The sequence below is a fragment of the Primulina tabacum genome, chromosome 1 (assembly GCF_025594145.1).
Source record: "Primulina tabacum isolate GXHZ01 chromosome 1, ASM2559414v2, whole genome shotgun sequence".
NCBI classification, from domain to species: domain Eukaryota; kingdom Viridiplantae; phylum Streptophyta; class Magnoliopsida; order Lamiales; family Gesneriaceae; genus Primulina; species Primulina tabacum.
In genome coordinates, this window is record NC_134550.1 from 57,788,875 (window position 1) to 57,808,960 (window position 20,086).

The 20,086-nt window shown below is 35.5% G+C and overlaps 2 protein-coding genes across 2 annotated transcripts; one reads left to right on the forward strand and one right to left on the reverse strand.

Moving 5' to 3' along the window:
- Positions 1 to 12,526: 12,526 nt before the first annotated feature.
- On the reverse strand, positions 12,527 to 14,299 carry LOC142554058 (protein MITOFERRINLIKE 1, chloroplastic). The gene has a single exon (XM_075664680.1). It carries the CDS (start codon positions 14,186 to 14,188, stop codon positions 12,956 to 12,958), a length of 1,233 nt encoding a protein of 410 aa, XP_075520795.1. The 5' UTR covers positions 14,189 to 14,299; the 3' UTR covers positions 12,527 to 12,955.
- Positions 14,300 to 14,624: 325 nt separating this feature from the next.
- LOC142554068 (RNA-binding protein 2-like) lies at positions 14,625 to 18,209 on the forward strand. Its single transcript, XM_075664688.1, has 6 exons — positions 14,625 to 14,825; positions 16,587 to 16,714; positions 16,798 to 17,077; positions 17,196 to 17,257; positions 17,405 to 17,486; positions 17,913 to 18,209. Exons 1-6 carry the CDS (start codon positions 14,744 to 14,746, stop codon positions 18,014 to 18,016), a joined length of 738 nt encoding a protein of 245 aa, XP_075520803.1. The 5' UTR covers positions 14,625 to 14,743; the 3' UTR covers positions 18,017 to 18,209.
- Positions 18,210 to 20,086: the final 1,877 nt, after the last annotated feature.

The following is a 20,086-nucleotide window of genomic DNA, read 5'->3' on the forward strand; positions in this document are numbered from 1 at the left end:
TTCGATCAAGTATTTTTTAATTATCTTTTCAAAATTCACCCTGAATATATTATATATATATAAGTTGATAAATGATGATTCTCGAAATGGTTGGTAGAAGACGACATCGAAAACATGTTGTAACCACTTTTCATATTTATATTATTATATATACAAGGAAATAACAATAATAAAATAATAATAATAATAATAAATCATATGCACTTATTGGATATAGTCTGTTTAATGTAAATTAGAATAATTTTATGTTTGATATAATTTTGATATGTTGTTTACATGTTGATGGACATTTCATGAGCGATTTAAAATATTCGTGCGGACATTTCAATAACATTTATAAAACATTAAATAAATGTTTTTCAAGATCTGAAATGATACGTGAGAAAACTATCGATGTGACGTTACACAATATATATATATATATATATATATATATATATAATATGATTGTTACAATATCATTATAATGATATTGTAATTATGACGTTAGGAGAGTTTGATCTCGATGCAAGGAAGACTTGATTAAAATTAGTATTCAACAACATTAATCCATAAGATGGTAGTAATTAATGTCGAACGTGGGTAGTTAAAGTATAGTTTTCTATTTAACTACTCTTGTAATTGCGTTATACTCTGATGTTGTACTCGTTCGCTCGTTCTTTCTCGTGGAGTTGCTATTGCTTTTCGAATATCATTAGTTTACAATTAGTGAGTCAAACATTAAATATTTTATATATACTCGAAACAAACTGTAATGCCCGAAAGTTAATCGCTGTTAATTAACGATTATTGAATTATAATTTAATGTGATTATGAAAGGGATCAACCGAGACACGATTTGAGGTAACGTGTGATAAGGTATGTGCGAGGACAGTACCTCTTACGCACATGCGCGACGTGATGCGCGCACATGCGCAAAACGGGCAGAGGGTCTCGCGCATATGCGCGGTGGGTGTGCGCGCATATGCGCGAGCTGTGCGATGGTTCAAGTCCATCTCCAGAGAACCTCGCGCATATGCGCGGGAGATAGGCGCACATATGCGCGAGCTGCCGAGAAGTTATGTGCGATGACCAGTAGGTCTCGCGCATATGCGCCGGTTGATGTCGAGCATATGCGCGAGACGTGTTTTGCAAAGGATGAGCCACACGTCCATTACATGCAACTTGATATATATATATATAATGTTATTTCCCTCAAACTTGAGAAGAAAGAATCGAGAACTCCAGAGCAAATTTCCCTCAAAGTTATTCGTATTGTAGAATTTCGATTTTGGCAAATTCGGTTATCAGAATTTAAATCCGGACACAGTTCTGTGATCCTCTCATCGACAGCTACAACTGGACGTAAGTTTTATTGAGTTCTGTTATCATTTGAAATTATGATATTGGAGAAATTATTATTTGATCATTATTATGTATTCTGGGAATACTACACATCGTAGAATTGAAGTCAGATCGAAGAACAGATTGATTATGGAATTGTTATGAATTTCTGATTATATGGACTGAAAACCGAACAGATTTAGATTACTGATTGATTACAAATTGTATCGGATATGAGTTATGAGTTGTAATTGATGTCTGTTGATATGGTATTGACGGAGATACTGAGATTGTGCCGTTATGCCGTAATTTGAATTAAATCCAGATTAATCAGATTCAGTGTTGAATTGAGAATAGAACATTGATATTATGATTCTCAATATGTCGTTTCAGATTTACAGAGACACTCTTGAGTTCAGAACTGATATTGCGTCAGACCGAGACTACAAACGCAATGTATAAGTCAATGTGGTATTGGGAGATCGACTCAAGTAGGATATACTTGGGTTTCCCTAAATCACATACTTATTGTTATTATATGCATTGATTTGATTATTATATGCTTGTTCTATTGATTTATAGGAAGCATGTATTCGACGAGTATTAGACGAGTGATCTTGTGACAGAAGCGTCTGATAGTGGTGGGATCGCCACGAGCACATTGCACGATGTCACAAGATAGGAAATTGGTGAAAACGCCAAAGTCTGTGACGGTTAGGTCAAGACACTGGATGTTTGGTTATATCGACGTGGATAGAATCAGAGTTTCTTCTATTACTGTTGGTCGATATAAGAATACCACATCTGGAAACCGGGATCCTTAGACTAGGATTGAGTCTAGTCTGAGTCGTGGAGTCACGAGTACGATTGACAGTTTTATATTGATTATGTTTTCAGACTTTGATATATATTACTGTTATCTGTTACATGCTTTTTTTATTGATTATATGATTGCATGTTCGTTGATTTATACTGGGATGTATTTCTCACCGGAATTATCTGGCTGTTGTCTTGTTTGTATGTGTACATGACAACAGGTGGGACATGATCAGGGTCCAAGAGATGAGGAGAGATCGTGATAGAGTGGAGACTTCGGATTTTGATGTATATAGGGTTTTGACACTTGATAATTAGATGTTGAACATTAGTTTTTACTGATTTGTAGACGGTACAGGACTTGTACTTTATTTTATACTGAGATGTATATAAGTTTTATTTCACTACGTTCCGTAATTCTTTTTTTTTTTTTTAAAAACGAAAATTTAGACCATGTTTATTATAATTGATTAAATAGTTCCAATGACGATTAAGAACATGATTAGCGTCGGGATCCCCACACAAACTCACACGTATAACTTTTTGTTTATGTTTTTTCGGAATCTTTCAATTTTTTTTTAAAATGTTTCACACAAATTCAATCATGTACCACTTTTTACCGGTTGCTAATATATATGTATGTATTATGGTGTTATAAAATAATGCATTACTAATGATACTTGTAAAGAAAAAAATTTATAATTATATCTCATAGAGTATGTCTCTTGTGATACGGTTTCACGAATCTTTGTCTGTGAGACGGGTCAACCTATCGATATTCATAATAAAAAGTAATACTTTTTCATTGATAACCCAAATAAGAGATATGTGTCTCAAAAAATACGACCCATGAGACCGTCTCACATAAGTTTTTGTCAATCTTATATGACTAAGTTTAAGACGGTCATATTTATTTATATTTGTGAAATTAGTTGATTTGGTCCATATTTATTAAGAAAATAATATCTTTGGTATGAAAAAAATATTTTTTCATTAATTGAGTCGGATTGAAAATTCGTCTCACAAAATTGACTATTAAAAGAGTTTTATATGAGTCTGTATAATATCATATAATTATCATTTCATATCCATCTTTCTTTATTCCCATTTTATCTTTTTTTTTTTCAAAAACTAAAAAAGGCTAAAAAATAGTACTAAAAAAATCCTAAATCGAACAAAGAATTAAACATACATGGGCAGAATGATGAGGGCGGCTGAAGGCCACGCGCTCTTCCCCTGTTTTCGTCGGTGGAATGAGACACTACCCTCCAAAAAAGAAGTAAAGTCCGGGCGGACCCATTAGGCCCAACGATTAAAAAAACGGGTATCTTTTGTACGCGCTTTGCGCAGTGCGCCATCTCCGCCGACAGCAAACTCACTCCTCCATCGACGGCTAAGATATGCCACTTGTCGAACAGCGTGGACCTCATTACAGCTAAGTGAAAACACTGACTGAGCGAAGTTGGTCCCGTCTGTTTCTTAGCTGTCACCCAAAATTGCGAAGAACAGAAGAAGCTGGTTCCATTTTTTTTCGACAAATCATTATTTTCGCAAGAAAATTATTTAGTATCTATATTTTACAATAAATTTTTGATGAGTGTTTTGTATTCGATTGTCCGATGAGATCTTAGTATAAAAATAATATTTTCGTATTATATATAAGAGTTTGAGTATGTTTTTTGTGAGACAGTGTCACGAATCTTTATCTGTAAGACGAGTCAACTATACCGATATTTACAATAAAAAGTAATATTTTTTTATGGATGACCCATATAAAAGAGTAGTCTCATAAAATATGACATGTGAGACTGTCTCACACGAGTTTTTGCATAAGAGTTTTTCTACATAAACTCTATATGTTTTTATGTAGTTCGCATGTCCAAATCTTTTTAGAATCTTTGTATTTTACATAAGTTTACTACTGATAGTAGGATGAACTTAATTATTGTTGAAACTTATCTCTCTTAACAAATCCAGGTAATATAATATAGCATGAAGATAAGTGTCCAATATTAAGTACATACGAAATAAATACAAAAAAAAAAAAACTATTTATTTTTCAGGAAATTTTAAAAAGGATTCTAAAAAAATAAATACAATTGAATGTCCTTTTTATTCTGGATAATGTTTTTAAATTAAGTATCAATCTTAGGAATGGAAAGTTTTATGTCCAAGAAACCAAAAAAATAGAAGTATTTAAGGCCTAGTAAAAAAGACGAGTTCCTAAAAAAAGAAAAAATAAATGAAAAGGCTTATTTTTCTACATTCAGGGGAAATTTGAGGTTAAACGAAAGGGAGCCCATAAAATGTAAATTTTGGATTATATATGAAGTCATGGGATAAGTTTGATCACAAACAAGATTAATTTACAGATAGAATTAAATTAATTCAATTGCAAAATTATAAATAAATCTGGACAGACGATAATAACCCTCGATCGTTCTTACATGCAGTTAATTTTTTTTAATAAAAATAAAGTCAGATTTAATTACAAATAAAGTCAGTATCAGTATAATAAATAAAGTCATGAACATAAAACATAATAAAAATAATTAGTCATGTGTTACCCGACATAACTATATAATATATTTTTTTAATCAAACACAATTAGTACACATCTCCAATAAAATAAATATTACCGAAAAAACAAAATTAAACACAATTATCTCAAATTCAACTTAAAAATTAATTAAATAAGCCACTCGAAACGTTTGACCCGGCCGTTTAATTTTATAGAGTCGGGTCGAAATATAGGATCCTGCCGACAGATGTTTTTTTAAAAAAATAATGACCAAAAATCATGACCACCACGTTCTTCATAATTATCACTATTTTATTTAAATTATTTTATTTTCCCACCGACAAAAGCATTACTAAGTTAAAACCAGATTTATGAACACATATGAGATAATGTCCCATATTGAATGTATAATTTTATCGAACGTGGTCTCAGTTGTAATCACATAAATGTTCATGATGTGTATTTATAATATCAATTTTTTATATATAATGAGATAATTTCCAGACAATTTGTACCTAAAATATAATTTGTTTGGTTATTTTCATGCAAAGCCGTAACTATGTTGTCGAGGTCTGCATCTAAATAGTATGTATTATTGTATATGCTTTCACGCTTTTTTTACTAATTAGTCATTGGAAGTACGTTTCTTAGTATTTTTGCACAGAGTGTATATAAGGGAACACGGTACAACGGTTTATCCAATAATATGGAATCAGTTTTATTAGCTCAGTGAGCTTGTTCTTATTTTTTTTACATGGTATCAGAGCTTTGGAGATTATTCCCGGCGCCCAATTTTTTCTATCAATTGCTCGATTGAACAGCTCTCGAAGCGATTCCATGGCTGCTACTACCAACTTCAATGATCCACTCTATATTCACCCATCCGATACTCCAGGGATGAATCTGGTCAGTGATCAATTGATCGGTGTTGAAAATTATGGCGTTTGGAGCAGAGCTATGTTGATTGCACTTCGAGCGAAGAACAAGATCGCTTTAATTGATGGAAGTTGTCGACGACCACCAGTAGGTAGCCAGAATTTGCTTCAATGGGAAAGATGCAATGCGCTTGTGCTATCGTGGATAATGAACTCCGTCTCGAAGGAAAATTTTGGTGGTATAATCTATGCATCAGATGCTTCGGGAGTGTGGACAGACTTAAAGGAACAATTCAATAAGATCAATGGATCGAGAATTTTTTCACTTCACAGAGAAATTGGACGCCTCACCCAAGGTAACAGCACTATCTCCACATATTATTGTAAGCTTAAGCAACTGAGGGATGAATACTCAGCTCTTGTGGTTTTGCCTTCGTGTGAATGTGATACTGCTCGGAGATATTTGGATCATGATCAACAACAGAGACTTCTCCAATTTCTGATGAGACTCAATGATAGCTACATGAACATAAGGAGTCAAATTTTAATGATGAGTCCATTGCCTACAATTGGACAAGCTTTTTCTTTGCTATCTCAAAAGGAATCTCATAGAGAATTATCCTCAGTTGATGCTCCTATAGCGGCCTTCTATACTAATCAGACCAGAGAATGTACTGCCATGAAAGAGAGGACAAACATGAGTTGTGATCATTGTCGCATGAGTGGTCATACCAAAGAGAATTGCTATAAACTTGTTGGTTATCCTTCATGGCACAAACTGTACAAAGCTTCAAATAAGGGACTAAGCAAGACATGGCACAAGGATAATTGGAAAGGCCGAAAGATATCAGGAGATGCCAATCTTATAGAAGAGAATACCACTGCTACTCAGGCAAAATCAACAAGTGGAACTCCATCTCTTTTTTCTCCTGGCCAATATGCTGAAATTTTGAAGCTTTTGGGCAGCAGCAATGTTCAGGGCAGTAGCAACATCCAAGATGAGTGTGCACCAACTGCAAATATGGCAGGTATTACCTCAAACAATATCATCTCTGAATGGATAATTGACACAGGAGCTAATGAGCACATGATTGGGGATTTATCTATGTTGCAATGCTCAAAATCTGTGGTAGGCTCCACTGGCACAGTGCGATTGCCAGATGGAAATAGAGCCAATGTTGATAAAATTGGTTCAGTCCCTTTGACAAGTTCCATTGTGCTCGAATATGTTCTATACGTACCTCATTTTCGGTTCAATCTCCTATCAGTCTCCCAGTTGACAAAAACACATGGTTGTTTTGTTACATTCTACCCCCATTTTTCATGTTTCAGGACTTCAGGACTGGGAGAGTGATGGGGATTGGTAGGGCAAGGCATGGACTCTATCACTTCATCGCAGACTCAGTACCGGAATCATCTTACAAGGATAGTTTTACTTTTCCATCTTTTAGAACTAAATGTGGTGAACTGTATTCATGCTCAGCTACTGAATCTTGTAAGGATGTGAATATTGATACTTGGCATAAGAGATTAGGACATATGTCTATGTCAAGGATGCAAATGTTGCCTTTTATACAAAGAAATGTCTCCATGTATCATTGCTCTGTGTGCCCTGTTTCAAAGCAAAGTAGATTAAAATTTCCACGAGTTCGGTCCTCTCAATCTTCATCAGCATTTCAGTTGGTCCATATGGATATTTTGGGTCCATTTCACACCCCAACCTACAATGGTGAGAAGTATTTCCTTACCATTGTTGATGATTTCACTAGGGGAACATGGGTTTACCTCATGCAATCTAAGATGGATGTGCTTAGGATGATTAGATTGTTCTTTGCTATGGTAGACAATCAATTTTCAAGCAAAATCCGAGCTGTTAGAACAGACAATGCAATCAATTTTTTCAAAAGTGAATGCCAAGCCTTCCTTTCTTCTTTGGGAGTGGTACACAACAGCTCATGCCCCTATACACCACAGCAAAATGGAGTAGTGGAGAGAAAGCCTAGGCATATTCTTGACATAGCACGAGCACTTCGATTCTAATCTTCTTTACCACTCAAGTATTGGGGAGATTGTGTATTGACAGCTGTGTATCTGATTAATAGAGCTCCTACACCACTGCTGAAGAACAAATCTCCTTTTGAATTGCTATTTCAGAAGGTTCCCACATTGGCAAACCTATGAGTATTTGGTTGTTTATGTTATGCTTCGGCTTTGCCAATCGGCCACAAATTTTTTTTACGTAACTTAGTGTGTGTCTAGGTGTGTTTGTGTGTGTAGGTGTTTAGAGGTGTGTGTGTGGGTTTAGGTTTAAATAAATAAAAAAACAAAAATTTGTGGCCGATTGGCTTGTGTTTTTATTGGATATTCCAATGTTCAGAAAGGATATAAGCTTCTCAATCTTCAGTCACGAAAGATTCTAATCTCCAGAGATGTGGTGTTTCATGAACATATATTTCCATTTGATGGTACTGATCAACCTCATTCCATTTTTAATCCACCACCTCTTTTAGTGGACTCTTCATCCATTGATGAAGGGTCATCTACTGCCATATCCACAGATGAACCACCGATTTCTGGTGATGTATCTACTGCTGTACCATTACGCAAATCCACCAGAAGTAAAGCTCCTCCGATCTGGACAAAAGATTACTCTTGTTCATTTACTCAAAATCATGGTGACAGCACTTGCCTTTATCCTATGATCAATTATCTTACCTATGATCGTTTTTCAAAATCACATCAGAACTTCTTAGCAGCCATGTCTTCGGTTAAAGAGCCAAATTTCTACCATGAGGCAGTAACTAATGATAAATGGCGTGATGCCATGAATGAAGAGCTTGTAGCTCTTGAAAGAAACCACACATGGGACATTGTGGATTTGCCACCACAGGTCAAGCCTATTGGCTGTAGGTGGGTGTACAAAGTTAAGCTGAAATCTGATGGTGACGTTGATAGGTTTAAAGCACGATTAGTGGCCAAAGGATACACACAACAACCAGATATTGATTTTGATGACACTTTTTCCCCCACTGCGAAGATTGTGACGATTAGGTGTCTTCTCAATGTGGCTGTGAATTGTAATTGGCCTCTTTTTCAAATGGATGTCACCAATGCGTTCCTACAAGGAGATTTGGATGAAGACATCTATATGGTTCTTCCGCAAGGCTATAAAGTTCAGGGGGAAAACAGAGTTTGCAAGCTGAGAAAATCATTGTATGGTTTGAAACAGGCATCTCGGCAATGGAACACGAAGTTCTCGAATGTCATGATGGAGGGTGGTTATTGTCAATCCCAACATGACCATTCTTTGTTCTTCAAGCGTGATGACACTTCACTCACTTTGCTTGTAGTATATGTCGATGACATTGTCATCACTGGGAGCTGCGCAACAGTAATCACCAATTTGAAGATGTTCATTCACTCCAAATTGCAGCTTAAAGATCTTGGGGATCTAAAGTACTTTCTTGGGATTGAAGTAGCACGATCTATGAAGGGTATCTACCTTAGCAAACGAAAATATGCGTTGGAGCTTATTGATGATGCAGGGGTGGCGGGGGCCAAGCCGTTTGATACACCAATGGATCAAAACAAGAAGCTCACTAGCCATGAGCTTGATTCTGTTATGCAGAAAAGTCAGGGCAGTGTTTCAGTCGATGCATTGCTGGAAGATCCAAGTGAATACCAGCGATTGGTTGGTCGGTTAATTTACCTGACCATAACTCGACCAGACATCTGTTATGTGGTTCAATCTTTGAGTCAATTCATGCACGCTCCGAAGACATCTCACTTCGATGCGGCTATTCGAGTTGTGAAATATATCAAAAGAAATCCTGGTCAAGGCATTCAACTATTGCCTTCCACTTCTATGTCTCTTACAGCATATTGTGATTCGGATTGGGCTGCTTGTCCCATGACTCGTCGTTATGTTACTGGTTATTGTATCAATCTAGGGACCTCGCTCTTATCTTGGAAATCAAAAAAACAGAACACCATCTCACGATCATCTGCGGAAGCTGAATATCGTGCCATGGCGACCACCACATGCGAAATTATTTGGGTTATTGGTCTTTTGCGTGACATGGGAGTTCACATTCGTGGTCCTACGACTTTATTTTGCGATAATATGGTTGCTATCCACATTGGTGCTAATCCAGTGTATCATGAACGGACGAAACACATAGAGATAGATTGTCACGTAGTCCGCGAGAAGATCAAAGAAGGTATCATACGCACTCAATACATCCCTACTCATCAACAACTTGGGGATATTTTCAAAAAAAGTTTGGGAAAGGTTCAGCATGCTTGCTTGCTTGAGCTTCTGGGAGTGCGTGATTTGCATCAACCTTAAATAAGAATTCTACCTTGCTGCACGTGTCAAGCGACTTCAAGCTTGTTGTTCATAACTACATCAAGCTTGAGGGGGGAGTATTATTATATATGCTTTCACGCTTTTTTTACTAATTAGTCATTGGAAGTACGTTTCTTAGTATTCTTGCACATAGTGTATATAAGGGAACACGGTACAACGGTTTATCCAATAATATGGAATCAGTTTTCTTAGCTCAGTGAGCTTGTTCTTATTTTCTTTACAGTATGTGAATTGGACATTTTAAAAAAAATTGGACATTGGCCCATTGAAAACATGATTAAATATGATGATTGTGTTCATTGATGATTTAATCAAATTATGTAGAGCCCAAACAATAAAACTACACGGCTCATTAATTAAATTTTTAAAAATTTTGTATGCATAAAATGATAATGTTTGTCCAATATATTTATTATTTTATCTTTTGTCAACTCGTGTGTTAAACTTTTATATTTTACTTATCGATTATTTGATCTCTTTTCTGAAATTTATGTAGTTGGACACATTTCAAAAAATAAAACACTAAAAATTATGATACTTACCTATTTTACATATCTTTATTTTTATTTTCTTGAATAAAATATTATATTTATTATTTAAAATAAATCATATATTTTTACAATATTGGTTCATTATATTTATCATTTTGTATTTGGATATTTTATATTGATAAATTTCAATTTTAGCAACATATCTTACAATTTTTGTCAATTTCAATCTTTTTCCAATATAATTATTCATATGACACTGCATTACGTTAGAGTCATGTTAATGTTGTGACACACGAAGAAAAAAATCGCAAAAAGATAAATATATAACTCGTAAATTATATTTTCCTTATATATATTATTTGGTTATTTTTAATTTGCAAACTGAACTTTACAGTTATTTATCACAACAAGATTTTTTTTAACATATCGCCTCAGACCCTGTGAATCACAGGTACGGCTCTGTTTTCAGGGTTGCCACTTGTTTCATTTAATAACAATAAATTAAATAAATAATCGTAACAACTTAATTCCTAAATTTTACGGTAGGAAGGTAAGAGCAGTCAATAATGGAATTAAATTGTCAGAAATACTCTTAATAAAATACGAGATCCTGAAAGTCTTTTATTTTTTATAGTTTTCATAAAAATTTCACAATAATTCTTTTAAATGCAATTTGGGTTCAGACAAAATAATCAAGTATAGTCACGTTTGACCAAGTTGGTGATTCAGCTGTCACCACTACTCGTATCATCGAATAACGAAGAAAATCCTACATTGTGCGGGCCTAGTTTTAGAGTTATTAGAATTTGAATTATGTCAAAAACTTGTGTAAGACGACCCAAATAAAATATATGTATCACAAAATACAACTCGTGAGACCGACCCAAATAAAATATCTGTATCACAAAATACAACTCGTGAAACGGTCTCACGAGTTGTATTTTGTGATACAGATATTTTATTTGGGTCATCCATGAAAAAAGTATTATTTTTTATGCTAAGAGTATTACTTCTTATTGTGAATATCGGTAAGATTGACCCGTCTCGTAAATAAAGATTAGTGAGATCGTTTTACAAGAGACCTGCTCATGAATTATTACGTGAAATTTGGATTTTCCAAAAGTGAGATATTGGCACTTACCTGCGGTTCACCTCGGAACCGAATCGAAACAGGCCCGTCAAGAACCGAAACCGAAACCGAAACCATCTAGAAAGTCATATTAAAATCGAATTTCAATCCTCAATAATTTATTTTAAAGCACAATAAAAAATATTAATCTGAAAAAAGATACAATGATAATTTCATGATCATTTGTATATCATCCTCCTCTGTGAATAGTTGGAATCTTGTCATTGTTCATCACTGCAAAGACAAAGAAAAGACAAATGGGCCTCTCCGCAGGCCCAATAAAACGTCTAATCAAAATCATCATCGATCTAATTTTTTTTATCGTTTTAAGATTCAATTTCATTAATTTAAATAACAGACATGCCCAATTGACATTTTAATTATCGTGATAAATAAAATAGAGATCTACCTTATAATTTGGCGGTGTTTCTCTCTCTTTTTTTTTAAAAAAAAATATACTAACAAATGATATTTCTCTAGTACGAAGAAGACATGCAGCCTTGTGCCAAAATATATTGTGCATCCAAGAGAAGCCCAAACAAAACATCGACCCAACAATGTTTAAAATTTGGGTCGACCCAATTTCACCATATTTCTTGATCCAGCAACTGCTAATCCAAATTGGGTTTCCCGGCGCTGGTTTGAGGCATAAAATTAAATATTTGATGACTTTGATTTGATGGGGTTCACATCAAGAAGCCGATCCATGCTCATTTTGATTTTTCGAAAGTGACAAAGATATTTTGATATACATATGATACCCGTTTTTTATTCTTTTCCACGTCTTTACAATCTATAAATTTAATCAATTATCTGAAATTATAATCTTTTCAAACAATAACTTAGTTTAATATGGTTAAATGGAAGGCACAATGGCCCATTCCCGCCTCTCTTTGTTTGAGACTCATCATTTACACCAAACGATAGATTATGCATGCATATAACCCTTGTATAAGCTTTCTTCTTTTTAATAAATCTACTGGACATATAATTTCTGAAAAGTGACAATAAGAACCGGATTTGATATACCATTAGAAAATTTAATCCATAACCAAGTTGCTATCTTAAACACAGCTAATGGATACGAAAAAGCTGACATCCATTCTCTTCGTTAAGCCATGGAAAGAGAGTTTTTTGCCCTCCATGTTAACACATGAACCTAAAAACCAGCCCCGAATAGTGCAAAATGAAGCCATATCATATTTTTCAATAAAACAGCACCAACAATGGAAGGCAAATATGTATTCAAGTGATTCTCAGCTACAAAAATGGAACATCAGCCACACATTGGCTGGCATTAAAGGAATGTTAGAGCAATAAATACACTGATCCTTCAGTTTTGCAACTTAGTTTTCATCTCTCTATCGAGTCAACAACAAAGGAGTCGAACCTGCAAACAAGTGAGCATACAAAAAAAATTTCTCCACCATTTCATCCACTTTGGTTGATGGGGGAAGCAAGAGTCTCCCCCGCTTCAACTTCCTTTCGCTTCAAATACTTGTCCATGATTGTGAGCCGGGCTGTTTCAAATGCAAAGTACCCTATAGCCGAAAAGCATGCACTGTAAAACACTCGAGGCCCCATCCCACGTGTAAAGCCAACCCACCCTTCTTCCTTCAATATCCGCTTAACCATAGCTGTGACCCCACTGTAACTTGCGGCAGCAATCCTATTCATAGACTCTCCATGACCCTGAGTCATCAGCCTAGTTTTCACCACATCCAACGGGGTTGTCAAAGATGCAGAAATCGCCCCTGCCAATGCTCCGCAGATCACACTCTGAAAAGGCTCCAAAAAAGCTTTTCCTGTCTCCCTCAACACCGCAGCTTTCAAATACTCAAACGAAGAATAGCTCAAAACGCCAGCAGGTAAATTCCTAAGCAATGTAGCACTATACCCCGCATATAAGCCCAAGATCCCATCTTTCTCTAAAATACGTAACAAAACCTCCCAAGACCTACCCTTTGCGCCAGCCTGCATCCTTTGAGTGATCAATTCCTTCGGCACCATTATTGCTGAAGACATGATGTTCCCCATCGCACCAGCAGTTGGAGGAATCAACACCGCCGGATATTCCCCGATCCTCGAAAGAACGGACTTACCAAACTCACAAGTCCCAAAATAAACCGCAGAAGAAAAGGTAGATCCCACAATCACAGCAGACACGCCGCTATAAAACCCAAGAATCCCTCTATTCTGAAAAGTCTTGACTATGACATCAAACGCCCCCTTGTAAATCTCGGACGCCCCTTTCGTCTGCAACTTAGTTTTAATCGTATCAAGTGGATGAAGACACACATACGTAAAAGCACCGGCAATTCCACCAGCTGCAGCACCAATGACTGCCCTCTCGAGAACAGAGAGATTCTTGAACAAAGCATGGACCGCGGGAGAGCCTCTCGAGGCGGGCTTCAACCAATTCCGAGAAATGGGTTTTTCTGGGTTCTTGATATTGCTATGAATCGAAACGGTGGTGGATGAAAACTTCAAACTTACATCGGGAATTGTTGAAAATTCAGGGTTTCGCCTGGTTTTAGGACGAGGGTTTGGGGAGGAAATGAGGGTGTTGAGATGGTTAAAGAAGGAATTGAATTCATTGATGGAAGTGGGAGTGAGCGAGTTTGCAGAGAGGAGGGCCAGAGACTTGCTGGTCGGAGCTTCCATCGATTGAGGGTTGGGCAGGGCAGGTTAGGATATTCTGTTTTAAATCAGGTTCGGTTGGTTCTGCAAATATCCAAAGCCCGAATATCTCTTCTTTGTAATTCTGCAAGCGCCGTACCATACCTATGCTATCAGAGAAATTGCTGGATATAATTATTTTAAAATTTTATATATTGTTAAAGAATATAAATTTTTTTTTTATCCGTTGGATGAGTGCATTTTGTGTGATAAAATCCTCTTAAATATCAGAATTAATGTCACGTATTTTATTTATCAAATGAGCATATTTATTGTGAATATCGGTAGAATTTACTCATAGATAAAAATTCGTAAAATTGTCTCACAAAAAAATTAACTATGAGTCGAAAAGTAAAATAAATTATTGAGTAAATAAATTTTAATTTTGTTTAGTTTCTAAAAATGGGAGTATAAATAGGCAGTTCCCATCAGCATGTGTATACCTCCCCCCAAAACAGAGCAAGAATAAGATCAAAAGCCACCGTCAATCTGACCCCTACACTGCTCTTGCGAGATTATTTTTGCTGTTTTGCTGTACTTATGGGTGATGACTATTGGAGCAATCAGCAACCGCCGCCGTATCAATCGGCCACCTCGCTGAAGCGAAATCGCACTGATTTTGGTATTTAACCACTAATTTGCCCTAATTTTTTTGTCGCTTTTTCTATTTTGAGGGATTTGATTCTATTTACAGATGAGAACGGGCCGTAGCTTTTAATTGATGTGAATGTTTTAGGTTCACGCGAATTGATTAAAGGCAATTGCCTTACTGCATTATATTTTGATTGATTTTATCTTGTTAACCTGAATTCTTCGGTGGCTATTAACTTATGAAGATTGAAAATTTAGCTTATTGTCACTAAACAGTTGTTTAATGGTTTATATGAACTAAAAATTAAAGTTAGGCGCATGTTTTCTTTTGAATCAAACGTGGGTTTTGAAGTCAGACTTCTTAAAATTACATTGGTACTTGATTTCGACGTTTATTTGGTTTATGTGTGCGATTAAAGGTGGGTGCACTCTTTTACTCTACAATGCATGATATTTGTGAGTAATTTTTCTGCTGCTCTTTATTTCCCCAAGTATTAGAATACCTGAGAGCATGGGCAGCCTTTTCAAGAAGGAACAGATAGAATATATGTAAAATAATTGTAATCAGTGCCCTTGGAACTCATTTAGTATGGCTTTTAAAGATCTGGTGTTGCATTGTGCCTTATTTCAGTTTGCGCATATTTTTTTCTACACCATGGGCATCGAAACAAGTTTCATTTAGCAGGACAGAAGCATTGACAGCGACAAAATTTCATCTGTGACTAGTTTTGAGGAATCTAATCTTTGTCCTTATGATATTGCTTTGATTTATCAATGCCAATTTTTGTATTGATGAGAAGTATCTGTAGTTAGGCAACTTCTGGCTGGGTATAATATAAGTGTAACATCCTAGTTTTATACCTCTTTGAGTGTGGACGCCCTTTACGTTGTATCTAGTTTGCCTAATGTATAGCAAATTCTCAGTTCATACATTTTTAGTGGTAATTTTTTGTAAAAATCTTATCCTTTTCATATGTATATAAACTAAAGTGACATTAGAAAGTGATACTCGATTTTTTTTTTCTAATTTTTTTATCCCGGTGTTAAGAGTGTTGGTGAGTTAAATCCTCAGAGCCACTTGTGTGCCTGGGCATTGGAGTTTATCATTGTGGAAGATGAGCATAAATTGATGGGTGTGAATAGCAATTTTACTAATTAGCAAAATGTACTGTTCCCTTCCTGATATAATCACACGCCTCTTGGGTGAGATTTTAAATCAACGAACTGTAGGATCTGCTTTAAGATTACAAAAACTGTACAAATCCATTGATAAGGCTGGATATTTAATCTGTCATGCCCTTATGATCCAAACCATATGGAGCCTAGTTGTGTGTTGTGTTCTTTTCAACATGATTAATTTAACGTCATTATTGTTGACTCCTCAGGGACTTCTGAAACCTAGTTTTCTCTCTGTTTTCTGTAAATCAGAGCTTAAATGTTCGTGTTGAATTAAGATTTATGATTTGAAGTTTGACCAGACTTTGATCGCTGACCTTTGGATCAAGTGTCTTGCTCTTGACCGTTGGACCAAATAGATCATTTGATCAATTTGCCAGTTCTGTTTCTGCTTTTTATCTGGTTTAGAGAAATCACAAGCACAGAACTCTATCCAGATTTTAAAAATTTGTAATTATTAGAAAAAGTGTGCGACAACATACAGGAACCGTGACAAACGACATTGGCTTATGTGGAGACACATATGAAGATGCTTCTATAATGGTTTAAATAGAAAATTAATTATTGCATGTAGTTCCTTCGTCGAAGTTAAATATTGTTTTTCTTACTAATGCAGATCTTCCACCAATTGGGGTGAACTTTTCTTCTGAAGTTCTTTGCCAGAATCATGATCTAGATGGATCTAGACCAATAAAGGACACAAAATCAATAGGATCGGCATATGACAATTATCTTCGTAGTTCGGTAATATTACCTTCTAATTTTTTTTCGGTTTTTTTTTTTGTGTGTATGCGCGCTCTAGCGAGTTTAAATGATTGTTTTTCCAGCAATTACATTCTGAGGAAGGAAGTCATTATAGCCAAATGGGGCTGGGAAATGCTGCTGGTAGAGTTTTGCCTGCTTTCCATCTGCAGGATCATCTTACAATAAAGCATCTGGAAGACGTGGGTCCTGAACTAGCACCAAATGATAGAGGCACTGGTTTTGGTCCACCTCCAATAAATAGAATTACCGTACCCCGGGAAATTATACCACTACCTCCAGATGCTTCTGGTACATTGTACACTGAGGGGCTACCTCCTAACAGTACACGGCGGGAAGTGGCTCGTATCCTTTTAATGTGGTCTTAATTATATATATATATATTTTATTTTTTTTTTCTATGTATGAATGCTTTGATTATTGTACATTCTCCTACCCGTTCTTCATTCTTTAACTTCCCTAGATATTTTTCGCCCTTTTGTAGGGTACAAAGAAGTAAGGCTAGTAAGAAAGGAATCAAAACACGTAAGTAGGCACCAAATTTTCCAAGATCTCTTTTCGCTCATTAAAACTTAAAATTTCTTCTAGGCCATCTTTATTCTTTCAGATATACGTCGGGTTGACGTTGGCAGACACATGAGTGAGGTTTTGATTAAAGATTTATTTATGCAGCGAGGTGGGGATCCTCTTATTCTTTGCTTTGTTGATTTCGTAGACGCGGCTTGTGCAGCAACTGCTTTGAGTGCGTTGCAAGGTGATTGCCTTTTATTTTAAGTAAAATGCCTTTTCTTTTTTAAAATATCAATTATGCACGATTTTTCAGGTGTTCTTTAAATCTTTTTTCCAACAACTTCTGACCTCTTTGTTTGTTTTGGGTTGAAAAAATGGAAAGCGAGTATTTGTGTCTGTTTGAAAAAATTGAAAGTGAATATTTGCCAAGTTGAAAGTTATTTGAAATGTACTTGTGTCCCCCTGACGTGTCCAAATGAAGATGCTCATCGTTTGATGAAAATTGGATAGTTAGTGAAAATGGAGAAGCTATTGCAAATTTAAATTGTTTACAACTATTATATTTACTACAAGTGTATACGCTGGAAAGGTATGCCATTCTTTAATCATAGGTACACGTTATAGTTTCCACGCTCTAGGTAAATATTGGTGTCTTTGATTGTTTATGCAGGTTATAAGATGGATGAAGAAGATCCAGATTCTCCTTACTTGCGTCTGCAGTTCTCAAAGTCTCCAGGTCGGAGGTCTGCCCCTGGATCTCGCGGGAGGCGATGAGCAACTAATAACTTTTCCTTCTACAGCATGTTCTGTAAAGACATGAAAATTATTCAGATGGAAGATGGACTCGATACAAATCTATAACTTTGCATCTTGCAATTTAGAAATGGCATGTGGCTGTATTTTTCATTAGCTGGTGGCAATATACCATGTTGTATGATTTCTGATATAGTGAAAATCCATCCTTATTTTATGCTGATAATTATCACAAACACGTATTGTCATCTACTTGAATAGGAGTCCCTTGAAGTTGGTATGTTAAAAGGTATGTTGCTAAATATAACATTACATTTAAATTAATTTAAATCGATAAATATACGAGGAATTAATTTAAATTGATAAATATACGAGGGATAAGAATGGTGAATCTGTAAACTTTACGAGGAAATGACAATCTTGTCACAACTTCCATTTCTAATCACAATGCGACGCTCTAAATGCTGTATGATATTATTTGCACAATGGTTTTGAGGAGTTCGATCAATAAATGTTCAGGAATAGAAGTAGCTTTGAATCGACCGAGTTTTAAAACAAGATCCTAGGCAGAACAGTTGGTAACTATTTGAAGAGAAATTTTCACGTCTCTGTTTTTTTTAAAAAAATATAAATTCTAATATAACTTTAAAACATATTATCTTCGTTTAAATATCTGCTCGGCACCATTTTCATTTATTGATATAATGCAAATCTGATTCAGGGTACAAAATGATATCCGATATAATTTTTTATCTTTGTTGAACCCAAGTTGAAATATAATAAGAGACGGGCAAACTGACGTAGGAAGATCCATATAAACGATGATCCCATTTAGTGGGATAAAAGCTCGTGTCTGCTTGTGTTGTTGAACCTAAGTTGAAAGAAATCCCTATTACGTGGAATATGCTCTACTCTCTGTTGTTTTGAAAATTCCCACTTCAGTCGTTCGACTTCAGTGCTTGTTATTTGGAAAATCTTTTTTTTTTTTTTTTTTTTTCATAAAGTTCTTACCCCGATTCCAAGAATTAAGTGAACAGAATAGTTCATTTGGGATTTGAGCCATAACCTACATGGGGTTTTTCCAATGCTCTGATTATCTCTCAGGTTAAAAAGTCGACATGGAATGCTTTGCAGCATCCAGTGGCGTCGGCTTTTTTGGCCGTCATTTATAGTGATTACATGCTTACATCTCAAACAGCAAAGATTTCTTGTGATGGACATTATTTTAGACCCTCGGACCTCCGGAAGTTTGCAATCTTACAGGTATAAATTCTGTCATACAATGTTCTACTGAGGATCAAATGTTACTCCATTAATCTTTCGAAAACCAAACTTATTCATGGATGAAACGACCTGACCAAAAAATTATTAAAATCGTACTAATCAGACTGAATTTTGGCAAAAAATAAAAATAACTCAATTTATATAAATAAATAATCAGATCGAAACTTATGTAAAAATATATTTTCTTTTTACGTAACTTTGTTTGATTTCTGAAAAAAAAAAATAACTGGCAAACAAACTAATCGATCTCTTTAAATTTTAATAAACGACACGTAGAAATAACCAACGTACTGAACTTATTCAGTTTGGTCAATTTGTTTGGTTTGATCGAATTCATCATATTGTTCCACATCTAGATTTTGTGTTGTATTAAACAATGAATCTTATGCCTTCTTCTTAGGCTGATTATATTTGGTTAGCAATCCTATGAAGATGAGTTATCTTGTGGGCTATGGTGATAAGTATCCACAATATGTCCATCACAGATCGAGGTGCCTCCATTCCAACTGATGCAACAACTGGTTGCAAAGATGGTTTCAAGTGGCTCGAATCAGATGAACCAAATCCCAATATTGCAATGGGAGCGCTTGTTGGTGGTCCTTTCTTTAATGAGTCGTTCATCGATTCAAGAAACAACTCAATGCAAACCGAACCAAGCACTTTATAACAGCGCAGTCATTGTTGGTCTCCTTTCCAGCTTAGTAACTACGTCATCCGTGGTACAATCTTTTACCTGAGAAAAAAGATCCTCATAAAACTGTCTCGTCCTATATTTACCATTATCATTTGAGCTACATGATGAAACAC